General features: G+C 42.0%; 1 protein-coding gene across 6 annotated transcripts in view; it reads right to left on the bottom strand.

Moving 5' to 3' along the window:
* The window catches only part of celf4 (CUGBP, Elav-like family member 4), a 110,726-nt gene that overhangs the window by 79,422 nt on the left and 15,773 nt on the right, over positions 1 to 15,531 (bottom strand). For all 6 annotated transcript variants that reach the window (XM_049581454.1, XM_049581468.1, XM_049581462.1 and 3 more), the window contains exon 2: positions 2,629 to 2,711. In XM_049581454.1, the coding sequence (XP_049437411.1) occupies positions 2,629 to 2,711 (83 nt within the window). The remainder of the gene's footprint in view (positions 1 to 2,628; positions 2,712 to 15,531) is intronic.

The raw sequence follows: 15,531 nt of genomic DNA, 5'->3' as shown, positions 1-15,531 counted from the left end.
GGGATCAGGAGCAAAAAAAGCATGATTTGGACACCCTACTTTTTACTGAACCAATGAAAAATGTTCAAAACAGTCACTCCAAATAGAGACACCACCTTTGTGGCCCCCTTGGACCCCTGGGCCTGTGCTTGCGAGGTCTGTTCTATGATCCATCCAAAGCTGCGGGGAACTTGTGGTGCTTCTTATCATTCTTATGTACCTCTTGAATGTTTTGAGTGTCCTCAAAGAATGCAGTTGTTTCTGTGTCAGTAGAGTTGATTTAATTACGTTAGCAGAAAGTTACTCTCCATCAACATAATCCTGTGTACCTTGAGTTTGTGGCACTATGAATGAGGGATGTGAAAACAATTTGTCATCTATCACAAATAGTTCAATGTCAGTGTCACTTTAACATCAGTATTTTTGCTTGTCGCTTGTTTACCCAAAGTCTCTCCTGACACTGCACCTGCTCAGTTGCGCGCGCGCGCACACACACACACACACACACACACACACACACACACACACACACACACACACAGACACAAGGCAGCCCTTAGTACTTTGTCTGAGCTACACCAACAGCCTACAGCCATGCTTACAGGGCATTTCCTCTAGGAAGCCAAATCCCCTCTTCTCTCAGCTCACCTGGCAGCGAAAGAATAAAGACGGCAGAAAACTTTTTAAATGTAAGGGTTGGGGAGCAACTTTGACGATAAAAAGCGCATCAGGACGCGAAGTGAAGGGGAAAGAGGCTTTAAGGGGGAAAAAAAGGGATTTCATTTGCAGGGTTTTGGTTGTGTTGGCCTGTGAGTGGGGGATTGATAGAGGATGGAAGGAGGAAGAGAAGAAGGTAGGTGAAAAAAACCCCAAAGGAACGGAGGAAAGAGAGTGTACTCGTGTGCCATAAAACGTCCCACTGCCTTTCCCAGGGCCAAGTCCTCGCTCTGTTTCTAATGAACTCATTTATTCTGTTTTGCTGGCTTTACCTCCACCAGCAACAAAAGACAGTCTCCTGGTCTGCCTCTCCGAACGCTCGGCTTCAGGGTTTGTTGAGCATCTAGGTCTGTCCTATGGCATTACCTTTGTTTATTTAACGCTCACCATCGATCAAATGCAAACCTGAGACTGTCCTCCGCTGGCAAAGGCAGTGCTAATTAGCATTTCCCTCTAAAGCAATGTTGATTGCAAGTGACTGATTAAACATTGTTGATGCATTACTATGTAGCGTGTGAAGCCAAATACAGTCTCTTTCCCTTAAACATGTAAAGACAGAATCCTTATAAAAGGTTGTTTTTGTGCCCATCTCTTCAGGTCTGTGTCAAACAATAGCAACAAAGGCAAAAACATCAATCGGCAGCACATTTTGTGTGAACACAAAATCGCATTCTGGTTTTGGCCAAATATTTAATCTCTCCTCCTCTCTCTCTCTGTGTCTCTGTCTCTCCCTCCCTCTTTCTTTCTGAATAATATGCCACTGGGAAGTGGAAGAGAAAAAAAAACTGAGAGCACGGATCCCCACTCCTCCGCTCTTCTCGGCTGCACGTCTGTGATGTCATAATCACTCACATCAAAGGCTGTGCGCTCAACACGGCGACTGTCAGCTTCCCTGGAGGCGTCATTAAAAACGAACAGAGCAAACCGAGCCAGGCCTGACAGAGACGCATCAAAACTTCCTAACACGCACATACGCACACATGCGCAGGCGGGTTGCGTGCGTACACACACGCAAAAGGAGGACGCACGTGCATTCAGGTGCATGCACGCTCAAGCACACACTAACTGAAACGCATTACAGACGTGCGCACATGTAATCATCAAATCATGTGTATACTAAAGAAAATGCTCACAATGCATATAATCCCTCGCACACACACACACACACACACACACACACACACTAACAACTGAATATCTACCTCTTCTTTACCACAACGCCAAAAACCCTTCGTTCCAGCGCACATGAATAGGAGCTGTGCATTGAAACGAGACATGCTTTGCTTCCAGCTGCAGTGTACATGTGAGTGCAAAAATCCACAGCATGTGAACATCTGTTGTGAAGATACGCTGTCGTGATGTACATTCATGATGCACGCTCATGATGCAGAGCGTGCACATAAATGTACAAAATAGCCCACATCCACCCACTCACCTGCTTCTCATCCTTCTCCGTCTATCTCTCACACACTTGCCCACACACACGGGTGCACGCACGCACGCACGCACACACACACACACACACACACACACACACACACACACACATATACGGAGGCACACACTCATTTACACAAACTGGAGGAAGGACTATAAATAGTATGCCTATGATGCGATGCTGTGTGTGGTTTCTCCCTATGGGTTTGTGTGTGTGACTGTCAAAGTGAAGAGAGAGGGAGGCAGTGGAGGGGGGGGGGGCTGATATTTAAGAGAAAGAAGGGCTGTGCTCATGTCTGGTGCACAGCCAGTGATAAACAGAACATGACAAGCATGGCAAAGACAGTCAGTCCCCTTTGATTTGAAATGAATATACGGCATTATATGTTAAAAATGAGCATCTGTGTTGGTGTGTCTGCCGGAGTGAATCCAAGATGTGTTTATGTAAGATTTTCGCTTCTGGGTCGACATGGCGTTTCTTCGTGTATGACTTACCCCTGGCAGGGTCTTCTGCTCGTGCAATGCATTCTGGGCTTTCAGGGCCGACTCTCTGGCACAGTAGGTGAGGAAGGCACAGCCTGAAATACAGCGAGAGAGAGAGAGAGATGATTATATTATGTGAACTGAGGACAGAGAAGGAGAGAAGGAAACATGGGAGGGGGCTGCACCAATCACCAGCGGATAGCCAAAAACAACACACACACACACACACACACACACACAGAGTAAGCCTGCAGCCATAGCTCTGAAACTCTGTCTACATGGCCGCACTGGGAATTTGCTCGTGTTTGTGTGTGTGCCTGCGCGTGTTTGTGCACAGTGAACAGCATTTCAGCGACTGAACAAACGGAACATTCCTCTGTACACAAACGCAATCCATACGCAAGCAAAAAAAAAAAAAAAAGACCAAAAATTGCGGCTTTGGAGATGCGACGATTTGTGCATTCTGTTGCGCGAGAGCCAATCTGCCCGCAAAACACATCAAATCTGACTGTGCTTTCTCTCTGGCAGTCTGAAATAGCAGTTATCCATTCGTCCATCGCACTCTTCTGGCTGCTGTGACAGGGATAGACATTTCCCTGACAGCTTCTCTCTCTTTCTCACCCCCCACCCCCCCCCTCGTCCTCCCCCTCCCCTCCCTCCACCCTTCATTTCTCCGTCTCCCTGCTCCATATGTTCCAAGACTACCCACAATCCTCGGTTTTGTTAGCACCTGGGCTGACATGTGGGGGTGGAAGGAAGATGGAGACGCAGGAGGCAAGGAAGAAGAAGAAGCCGTGGGGAACGTGTAAGCCGCTCCCTCGCCACCCCCTGTTGACAGTGAGGCGCACGCCACTGTCAGAGAGCTGACAAACTGTCAATCTGCAGATCAAGGCTAATGATTCATGTGTTTGACAGTTTAATAAAACACTTACAAAGACGATTGCACAATAGGCTGCGGTGACACGATTCAATCTGAGGCAAATATTCTTCACACTGTATTTGCAGGTGTTTTGCATATTTGCTCTGGAAATTTTCTAACTTAATGAAAAAAAATAATAACTTAAATGGAATTCAAATAAATTCAGGGAAAGAAAGGAAAAGTCATCCACAAGGGACAATTAGTCTGTGGGTTTGCACAGTGATGATATTAGAATACATTTGAAGCATTTGAAGGGTTCTTTTAGTGAACAATGTGGTAAACATTACAGCTGCAAGAAAAAAAAACCTCTTAATGCACTGGCTTTTGGGTAATTTTATTTTCATTTTTTTGGATCACAGAAGTCTCTGTGCAGACATTGACAAATTGTTCCCTGCTGCCATGCTACTAACACGAGCACAAAGAGACAAAAGAACCACAGTTTGTTCTGGAAACATCAAGGGCTGAGCAAACGATTATCACAGACCCCTCCCCCCCGCCAAGTAAACACGAGCACAGTGCAGTTTAAAGAAAGCCCCTTCCTCTTAAAGCTATTTCCAGTTGTGCTTTGCTTTGTTCTTCTTGCATACTGGGGGCTATTTATTGTTGAGGGCAGCACCATGTAGTGTATGTAGAAGCAGCATGCCTCCCATCCTCTCGGCTCCGTGTCTTTAACCCCGGGTCGTCCTGATGGCGGGACACTGGGGAGCTCCGCCTGTTGGTGTTTTTAATTAACGGGCCTCTCTCTCATTAGGCGAAGTGGGAGCTGGCCGCTGACAGCTTGGCTACCTCCTCGTCCTCTCCGGGCCTGTCGTGTTAACGCTACATGCCGGCGCTGTCCCACAGGAAACACACGCGAGCCTCTGATTCACATGCCTGACACTCACACGCGTGTTTGGAGCACGGGCACCCACAGCATCCAGTGTATTCAGTAATGGAAGATGTGTTCAAATCCAGCAGCAATACCAGACCACAATGAAACAAATACTCCCAAAATAGCACTTTTATCTCTAAGTGTTATATTATATATTGCACTTTTTGTTATTACAAATGCACGTGTCAGCAACATTTTAATGTTGTGGGTAGCTGATATGGAAAATATGTCAACTACTTTATTTCCTGTTGGGAAGGTTAATCCAGTGGTACCCAGCCTCTCTTGTCTCATCTAGTCATGTCAAATCCACAGCCCAGTCAGATGAGGTCAAGTGTCCCTTTATCTAACACTGCTGCCTAGAAATTACATTTCTGTACTACACATCTCTACAAATACTGTCATTACAAAATATAATGGCACCAGGATTGCACCTTCTATTCTTTTAACACGATAACTTTGCTAAATCACATATTTGCCAAGTCGCAAAATATTGACAATGAAGATATCAGTAGAGTGTTTGATGACAATAATGAATTTGTTTTTCTACAATATCCACTTTTTCCATATAATATAAGCTTGTAGCATCCAAAGCTTGACAAACGTGTTTTATGGTTACGTTTCAACGCTCACAGGCCGGACCTGTCTCCTAAAAAATTGCTTTTACATAGGCTACTACTAATTTTAAAGAGCAAATACGTTTTATAGGGGGACACATAATGCTGAGCGAATAGTGGTCTTTTTGAACATAATGAGGAAATGTTGCTAATTAAAATATCAAGCAAGTCACAAAAATGTTTATACTGAATGTATTAGCAAAAAAAAACTGACAACATTTTTCATTTGTTTTTTGCCAAACTAGGCAATCTTGCATTAAGGGCTGCCTTCTAATAGTCGACTAAATGTTAGTTGACCAGAAAGGTCATTAGTCAGCGAGATTTCATTGGTCGCTTAGTCGCAGACAAAACAAAAAACACAAACACCTTGTCGAAATAAATCAAAACCTATATGACTGGACCATGTAGGAATTTAATTTGAAAGGACAGACAAAGGAAGTGGCCACGCTCAGCAGTCAGAGAGAAGTCACATTAATTTCCAGAACTGGTACCTGCCGTTATCACACAGGCTAGTTAATAACATGTCGGGCAGGAAATCCAAAGTGTGGCATCATTTTGAGAAGTAAAGGACGAATCCAAGGTGATATGTAAACTCATCTTCATTGGTCGACTACAAACATGACGTATCATCTGAAACATGGAAGTAGCTACATGCCCATTAGCCGGCAGCGTCATTAACAGGCGGCTCGCTCAGTGTGTGACGTGCACTAAATATAGGCCTATATTAACGAAGGTTCATTAGTATGGTTTTGTATTTCTCTGTAATGTAGCACAGTGTTAACAATGTTACTGATACTATTCTTTCTCACACGTTCAACTCAAACCATTGTGTTGCCCCACCCAAAATATATCCTTTAATAATTAGATTTATAGCGTAAACATGGGTACGACTAGTCGATGAATGGCCCTATATGACGACGACTGGTCAACTTGGAAAATTCTTACTAGGGGGCAGCCATACTTGCAATACACTATTCACTCTGATTCACTGAAACTGCATAATGCATTTGTATCACTATCACTGAATTGCTTTCATGAAAAGGTTTTCGTAACAACATAATCACTGCCTGGATTATGTTGAGAAATGTTTCTTTATTTATACGAAACACTACATTTATGTACCACACAGGATTCGCAGGGAGCAGTTCGGGATGGATGTCAGACACACAAAGCACAGGACTGTGACACCAGAATCCAAGGGTTCATATCCAGACTCTTGTCTGTGGTTGGGTTTAGGCAACAAAAGCACTTTGGTTAAGGTTAGGGAAAGTTCATGGTCTTAGTTTAAAATAGACTTTAAACGCCCACCATCCAGCCAACCACCTACTCTGACCTGCAGGCAACACAAAAACGAAGCCCTTCCTACACTTGAAAAAGTATCACCAGGGAACATAATTCAGGCAGCAAATCAGTGTACTTACAAAAATAGATTCTTATTTTATCTTAGAATATTAGGATTTAAAAGTGCTGACTATGCACTATACTAGTCTGGCTGGAGACCTTTGTTGCATGGCATCACGCATTACCTTATTTCCTATCATTTCTATACTACATACATCTTGTAAATCCAAATGCCTGAAGTGCTACAACTGGCTCAAACATACCCTGTGCCCTCGGTCTTTTGTAGCCAGTTTACTGTTCATTATAACACTATATATATAATTAAGATCAGCCTCATAACAGTTTATAATCCTGTCTGTTTTTCCTTCTAATGACAAATATGTGGATACTTCCATTTTTACCAAATCATAATTATTATTTTAAATTCACAATCTTTCCACGTACCCCACAGAGGTATCCTCTCGGGTATAAGTACATCAGTTTGGAAATGGGTTTATTCATCTACAATCATCATATGTTTTGTATAAAAAATCTTAAACTGCAAATTAACTAGTAACTAAAGTTTGCGTATATATGTAGTAAAAAGAAAAGTATTTCCCTCTTTGAAACTTTGAAAAAGTAAAGTACAAGTACCTCCAAACTGTGCTTACGTGCTGTACTTCTTTTTATTTATGTTCCACCACTGAGTGTATGCACACACACAAACGTATGTAGACACGTAGATGCAAACACAGTCGCACACACACAAGCTCACATACACACACATGAAAAGTGACAGTCAACAAACGTTCAATTTATCATCATTGTCACAAGTCAGATGCTGGCAGCGGCTCTAGTATCTGACTAAGACCCATATTGGCCCAGGAGAGAGAGATAAGCTGTTTGTTTCTGCTGTCAATGCTGCCAATTTGGTTTCCCATCACTTCAAATTCAAATCAACAGCAGCGCAGAGGGGATCTGAGAGAACGCGCGCGTGTGTGTGTGAGACGAGAGGAGAGGAGAGAGATGGTGGGGGGGGGGAGAAGGGCAAGGGAGCAAAAAGAAAGAGGGGGAGGAGAAGAGCAGAGAGGAGAAGCAGAACAGCGAGGGATGCTCGGTAAGAGAGGGAGAGGGGGAGAGAGAGAGAGAGAGAGAGAGAGTAGATAAGATCACCTAGCTTCTGTGAACACCATCCCCCTGTGTCCTACACTCGCTTCTTATCTCAACCGCTGCAGACACCCTAAAGGGACACACACCCACCAAGAGAGAGAGAAACAGGAAAAAGAGTGAGAGACAGAGAGAGAGGAATGTGGAGAAGAAAAGGAGAGAAGATGAAAGAAAGCAGCAAGGGAATGGTGGAGACTATGAATACTTACTGGTGGGGAAAGAAGAAAAGACGCGAGCTTCAGTGGTGAAATCCACCAACTGTCACCAGGCCTCATTTAAACGACAGCTGTGTTGGACCACATAGAGCTTTGACCTTGTTAACTACGGGACACGTGTACTTGATGAGCTGTCTTTGCTGGGTGTAGTTTCCCCAACAAGTTGACTGTTGGGAAACTACTGTATATATACTGTCTCTCTATTTATACCTACAGAGATAACATTTGATTTTAAGTCATCCTCTTGGGACCAATATATTTGAAAACCAACACTGCTGATTTAAATTGACTTCTTAGTTTCTCTGATATAACTAAAGCAGGTTTCATGAGTTATAAAGGTATGCACTGAAAGTCAGCTGTAATACTTTGACATGTTCTCAACTATATTGACTGGGACTGTCTTTTATTTTTAAACTTAGAATAACTGTTTTTTTGGCCACTTGGGGACAGCAAAACAAGCGTAAACACAACACTGACATATTGTAACTTTAAAGTTAATACGACTAACGTGTTAGTTGCCTGTTTACATAGCAGAGCAACTTCAGCTTGCATGTGGAGTTTAGTAATCACTTTCCTTTAAGCTCTGTTTTTGGTCTCCACCAGCTTCTGTGGCAACTATCTGGCTCTTGGTAGATCAACGGTTCGGGAAGATTAACGGCGCGATACCTGGATCCTCCAGTCCACATGTTGAAGTATCCTTGAGCAAGGTACTGAACCCCAAATTGCTCCTGATGGCTGTTCCGTTGGTGTGTGAGTGTGTTAAAAAAGGGTAGCAGGTGGCACCTTGTATGGTATCCTTGGCCATCACTGTATGAATACAATGTGTGTGAATGGGTGAATGTGACTTGCAATGTGAAAAGCACTCTGAGTGGTTGAAGGACTGAAAAGATGATCTAGTAAAAGTAATATTACTTTATAATATGTTTTCTGAAGCAGAAGTACAAAAGTAACTACTCAAGTAAGTGTACAAAAGTATCTTGTAAAGAAAAAAAAACTACTCGACTAACTTAGATGCGATTTATTACATCAGTGTATCACATTCAAGGTTGTCAACTGGTAATAACAAAAGTGAAGTGCATATTAATTGTACTCAAACTGCCACATCCAGAACCAGACAAATGACAAAACACAAGCTGTTGACTACTGTTTAATCTCCTTAAGCAAAACAACACCAAAAGAACTTTGTGTCACCAGCAGAAGAGAGTGGAGAGCTGCTTATGCTGCAGCACATCTGGTGGAATCATAAACTTTGTCTAGACAGGCTGTGATCAGCTCTGCTGGTCGTGTCGCATTCACCATCATTCTAACGGGAGGGAAACACTATTGGACAGAGGAACACACTTCGACACCACACTGGAGCGAGGCCCAGCTGCACCCGGTGGAATCCATGGGTTACTGAATCCTCACAGGACAGGCTCGGACACAGTCTGCTCTGCATCATGTGTTTGTTCTGTGCGTGTGTGTATGGGTGCTTCTGGCTTGCTGTGTTACAATCCTTGTCAGGAGTGTGAGCTCAGCTGAATATGAAAATTTGTTCCAGCTAAATGTAACGGCAAAAGTAGCAAGAAGTGTGTAGGCCAATGTAGGCACACATATTTTATTGCAAATGTACCTGAGTAAGAGTAAGAAATATTTCGCAAAACAACCACTCTTAGTAGTACAAGTCATTTAAAAAATCAAACTGCATGTAATGGAGTAAATGCAACCCATTACTACCTACCACTGGATAAATGCTTTAGGTAGTGTATAGGGAGGGTTTTTTTTTTTTTTTTTTTTTTTTTTTAGCTTTTTTGGCCCAAACAGCTGCCTGCTGCTGGAAAAAACATGAGAGTGGTAAAAATGAGGCAAAACAATTTATAGTAATAACATAAAAATAGTTAGTCGAAAGACGTTAAAAAGCTACAGAGTACGGATGGGAACTGGAGAGCCAGAGGATAGTTCTCTGTGGGCTTGTCACTACAAGCGATCACTTTCACATACACAGAGGCATTGTCCATTGATATAAAAATACTGTTTATAGCTGCTGTAATTGTTGGTGGCAATGTCCCTTGTCATATTTAATTCAATTATTTTTTTTGGCTAAATAGTCAAATCTAAAGATATTTAGTCCCATCATGTATATTTTACGTGTTATTACAGAATGTACGGTTGATAAAATCCCCAAACTCCCCAGAACAATAGAAAGACCATGACCTCTGTGACCTCAGTGGCAGCTGCGGCCCTGGATGGAGACGCTCCGACCTTGCAATTCTCCTTTGAAACTAATTATGATTGTGATAAAAGTAAAACCACTAATGCCTTCCTGAATTAGCGTTTTGCAGCGTTACTGGACACATGAATTACTTTTTACCAGCATGCATTGCCTGACACCACACAAGACTAGAGAGCTTGGGGACAATGTTATTGCACAGAATTCTCTAATTATCTTGTGCCTATTAATTCAGGGATTGTAAAAGGCTGACATAAAAAGTTCCCTCCTCTCACTCTATCCTTTTATTCCCAGCCACAGACGGGGAGAAACTCCCAGTGATCATTTAAATATTTCAGAACATCTTGGTAAGAGCCTAAAAAGAGTCAATAGCATTAAAAAGCTTTATCCACGGCGCGGCTGAAACTCCACGCTGCATAGCCCTGGAACTCTGCCTCGAAAAACTTTGGCATGAAACTTTGTTTGAGGCTGTCCAATTTCAGTCAGTCAATAGAAATCTCCACATCTCCCCCTACCTCAGTTCTGTTAGCACTTATCTCCGCCTGAAAGGGTTGACCAAGGACAGCCTTTGCTCAATAAACAGAAGAATGTTTTTTTCTCCTTTTTAAAAGATTGACCTTAAGACAAGAACGTTCTGACTGGATTTTTGTGAGTGCTAAGGCTTAGATAACACTCTTCAATTCACTCTTGAAATGGGTCAGAGTAAAGACGAAAATTCTTGACTCATTGTGTTCAGAGAAATAGCATATAAAGCCTTGGTCTTTTAGTCATGTGGTGAAAACGAGTACCACTGAGTGCAACAGAGGAATACTAATCAGCAGTAGGAGCTTTAAAAGGAAACGAGGAGAGACGGTGTCGCCCTTGTTAGCAAAATGACCACGTGTCCTCTTTTTCACCCTGCCATCCCTCTCCATCCCTCGGGTCCAGACTCAGACCTGTAACCATAGGTGTAGTGCTGTTGAGCACACTGGAACAATGCTCCGCTATTCTTTTTCTCAAAATTAATTTACATTTGAAGATCCAATCATCACTAACGCATGTCATGCAAGAGAGACAATAAAAACAAACGGAATGCTCATATTTTTAATTCGGACTTTTAAGCTGTGTTGATCGATTTACGTCTCATGCATTGAGAAACATGCAAGGAAACACTCCCCATTAAAAGCTGTCAGTAGCTGCGGGCGGTAATCTTTGAGCGAGTTAAATGATTTTTTTTCTAAGTCTATAGCTAACTGTTAAGTAGTAAAGATGAAAGGGCAGCAAAACATCCTTTCATTTTTTGGAGCAGCTAAGTTTACGATGATGTGACATTACTTAAATAATGATAAAAGCAGTCTGTTAAACTTGGCCAGCTCGTGATGCATTCACAGTGCCTTCAGGAAATACAAGCTTGCTTAGCTACGCTTTTATAGTCTAGGATTTTAGACGGGTTTGACCTCTGCCTGCACTGCAACTTTTCCTCAGAATAGATGTTTCAAATGTGGCTTCATTGGCTCAGCTCAAGTAAATAAATTGCATCACTCAAAACACAAACTTGTATTCTTTCGCCTGTTGTCCTTAATGCAACCAACAAATGTTACGTTTGGCTTACTGCCGTGTAATGGTCTCAACATGATGAAACTAGTCCTGAAGTTTGTGTAACATTCATGTGGTTGGTTATAGTCACCATCATAGGAACAGTGGGTACATCAAAAGGACGTTTTTGCCATTGTTGCACAGTGTGCTTGCTTTTGGTGGGAATTCGTCTGTAGATAAAAAGCGTATGGTCTAGACCTGCTCTATGAAGTGTCCTGAGATAACTTATTTTATGATTAATGCTATATAAATAAAATTGACTTGACATAACCTTTGAAACGAGACACAACTTAATTGTGTGCATGCTGTTTACAAAATGAACACTTTAAAATCAACAAATCGCCTGCTAACTCTGTAAGTGTCGTGTTACGAGAGTTTCTGATTCAAGAATGATACAATTGCCCTTAACTGTCATGTGATTGTTGCGTTTCAGTTTGCATCTGCCTCAAAACACTATAAAATTAGAAAAGTTGATAATTGCAATGTGGCAAATTCTGCTTCTGGAAATCAAATATACACAGCTATTGCAACCATATTTATATACCTCCAACAGATTTTTTCCTACATGTTGAGCATGTCAAACCATCTCAATGTCTTTGTGAAAAGGTCCTTATAGTGTTATATATTGAAATGTTTTGGATTAATTAAAACCGCAGACTCGTCTACGTTAAATGTCTCCCACTGAATTTGGCACCAAAGGAAAAAAAAAGCACCCAGACAAGTCACACTCACACTTTTGGTTCTGTGAGGCATCGTAATTCAATAAAGTGAGCAGCAGTCGCTCATATCCCCTTCACCTCTGCTGACCTTTCAGATCGTTACTCACAATGGAAAAAAGAGACAGAGGAAAGAGGCTATTTTAGGGGACACGGCCAAGGTCTCCAGGAACACTTCAACTTTCTCCCCGTATCATCTTAAAATCTTTAATTGGCAGCTGTAAACCCTGATTAAATAAAAAAGCACTTTGAAGCACACAAGACGAGCTCAGAGAATGCTACTGTACTCTGTGTGAACAAGGTGTGAGGGGGAGAAAATGCCAATTACTGTTCAGAGACCACGTCAAGCATTTTTTTTTTCATTCTGTAAAAAAAGACCTTAAAAATTCAGGAGCTGTTTCGTGGACTAATGAATGCTGGTCTTGAGTATGATATTATTTCAGCAGAGTGAGGCAGAACTAAGGGCAGTATTATGAAAGAGGAGGTGAATTCATTTATAATGGAGTGTAATAGCAGTCCTGGCTCTCCTATAGGCGACTATATGCAGATCTCTTAGTCCGCTCTTCGGGGGGAACGAGAAGAATCTGTAATATAGAAACACACACCGAGCACGCCACTGGAGAGCAAGAAAAGACAGAGCAGAAGTTAATAACCAGGTGACAGATGAAACGCAAAGGGACAGCGCTACTGCACATCTGTGCCTTTTTTTTTTCATTCTTAAAAGTGCAGGACATAGTAATTTAGAACAATAGCGGCTCCGGTTGTTACTAAATTACTCTCTGAGATGAGGATATGAAGATCGTCAAATAAAAGTTATTATACTGTATCCTGGGCGAATACTGAGTTCCGATTGACTGTGGGGTGTCACATAAATTTTAATAACTGGGCATTTAAAGCAAAACTGTTATATCATTGCGCCAAATGAATGTGTTCGGAGGTTTAATTGTTACTTTTCAGGGCACGCTGGGAAAAAAAACTTAACAAATTGCTTAGAAGTTACCCAGAAATGTGTTGGCAGCTAATGTGGGAATAAAAATTACCTGATTCATGGCAATAAAGGCTCAGAAAATCACTGATGACTACAATGAAAACTCTTAATAAGTGCATGCCACACTCCTGTATCTATGCACAGTGGTACCTTTAAGAGGCTAGAATGAAAAAACAAAACAACACACACACACACACACACACACACACACACACACACAAAAAAAATAACTTGAGCAAATAAAGACCAAGAGAATTGGATGTGGGCAACCTCCATATTAAAATGCATGCAGTAATCCAGAGATTACAGGTATTAATAGCAAATGCATTCAAATAAAAATGTTCTCACACACTTTGATGCACTTTCACATTACAACCTCAGATAGATTTACATTTTTTATTGCATAAAAAAGGGTGAGAAAGAATTAGCAACTTCAAATGTTATTCGTGTGTGTGTATGTGTATGTGCGTGTGTGAGTCCCTGAAGATAACAAGTCCCATCTCTCGCCCTGCTTCCCAGAGTGGCCGTCTCTAAGCTGTGCTAATCGATTGGCGAAGGAGGAAAAAGGGCCAGCTTTAATGTGTTGCATGTGAAGGATTTACTGGAGAGCAGAGCCGCTGAATCAATGGCGTAGAAAATGCATCATTAGGACAGAGTCGTCCCCTCACACCACCCACCAGCCCCCTCCCTCTACCCTGCCCACCCCCTGCACCCGGCCCCTTGAGGGTCGGGGCAAAGAACACATGCAAACACACACACAGCCACACACAAACTTGCGCACAAACGGGGCTAACGTGACGCTTGAGCTCTTGTGCCACAAAGTAAAATACCTTCCTGAGCAACACTAACACCAAATGAATCACATGTAACATAAATGGTTGAGCACACACTCATGCACGCATGTGTTAAAAGCTCCCCTGATGGCAAAACACACACACACTCCTACACACACACTGAACGTCTGGAGCTGTCCCCAATATCCGGGCAGATGAATCGTCTCACTCTCATCCTACCTCAGCCATTTTGTCTGGAAATGTTTGGGAGACCCAAATTTAGCTTTTCACAATATGAATTATTAAACGTGGAGTGACTCCTAAGATGAACCAAAACTCTGTGCTGTTACATACCAGGTCGGGCACTTTGGGAAATTTATTGATGCTGACTAATATAACAATGTACAACTGATAACAGATGGAGTTTATTTTGGAGCATTTTCATGCCCAATCGCTGTTCAGTGTTTCATTTGGGAACTTTATACTTGGCAGAGTGGAAAAACCTCTGAAACAGTGTTTAGAGCGTCATGGGACACTAAAACTCTCTTCTGAAAACCAGACAACACAGCACTTTAAGGCTGAATGTCTTGCTTCATCTCTTCTGTGATTTGGGTTGCTCTCATGGACGTCAGGGCTTAAGAAGAGAGAAAATACCAGCCCAGTTTCACAGAATCACCAGTACGCTCAGAGTGAACGATTCTGCACCTTCATAATAAATGTCCACAGCCAGTGTTCATTACCAGCACAGGATGTAGTGCACCCTGAGGCGGCAAGTCAGGGTGTGGAGGTTGGGGTTTCGGATGAGCACGTAGTACATCCGTCTTTTATGCACAAGACTGGAATTTACCTCCTGTCACAAACTTGCTATTAATGTTTGTGTGTGTGTATGTTTTTATAATTAACTTTAACCATGATTTCCTTGACCTGGACCAAGGATTCAGCTTGTCTAACCTTAAACATGACATGTTAATGTAAGCCTAATGTAATCTACATGTGCACATTTGCAGAAAGAGAGAATTTGAAAACATGACATAACAAATGTTGTCAGTCATTGAGTTTCCATTCACCTGTTTTCATGTGCGTTTTCAATATGCACATTGTAGGAATGCCTACCCATTTCAGTTTCCATTACTATAATTGTTGTTAAGCCCCTTTACAGTTTTGAATTTTTCTTAGTTTGGTCCTAGTGCACCTGCCATAGTTCCCTAGGTGAGATCCACTGCAAATTTTTCCATTGAAACACACTCACCCTTTCCTTCAAGTGACCATTAAAGTTTATTTTGGAATGAACTCTCCGTGCTCTACTCTCTAATCGGAGTCTGGTCCTTAGAGGAGCTGTTGAGCCAGCATCCCAGAGATTCCATCTCTACCACACACATAAAAAAACCCTGAGTGGGAACACCAGAAATCTGAAGAACATTTGAAACATTACTAAAAAGTTTTTTTGCTTAGTTGAAGGGGAAATGTTGGTGAAGCGTTATAAACAAACTGTACAAAGTATGTGACTTTAACAAAAGAGAAATGCCATATCTCACCATGTTTTCTATG

This window comes from Epinephelus fuscoguttatus, linkage group LG1 (genome assembly GCF_011397635.1).
Source record: "Epinephelus fuscoguttatus linkage group LG1, E.fuscoguttatus.final_Chr_v1".
Classification (NCBI taxonomy): Eukaryota; Metazoa; Chordata; class Actinopteri; order Perciformes; family Serranidae; genus Epinephelus; species Epinephelus fuscoguttatus.
Note: the sequence above shows the minus strand (reverse complement) of the source record. Positions and strands in the feature narration are given on the sequence as shown.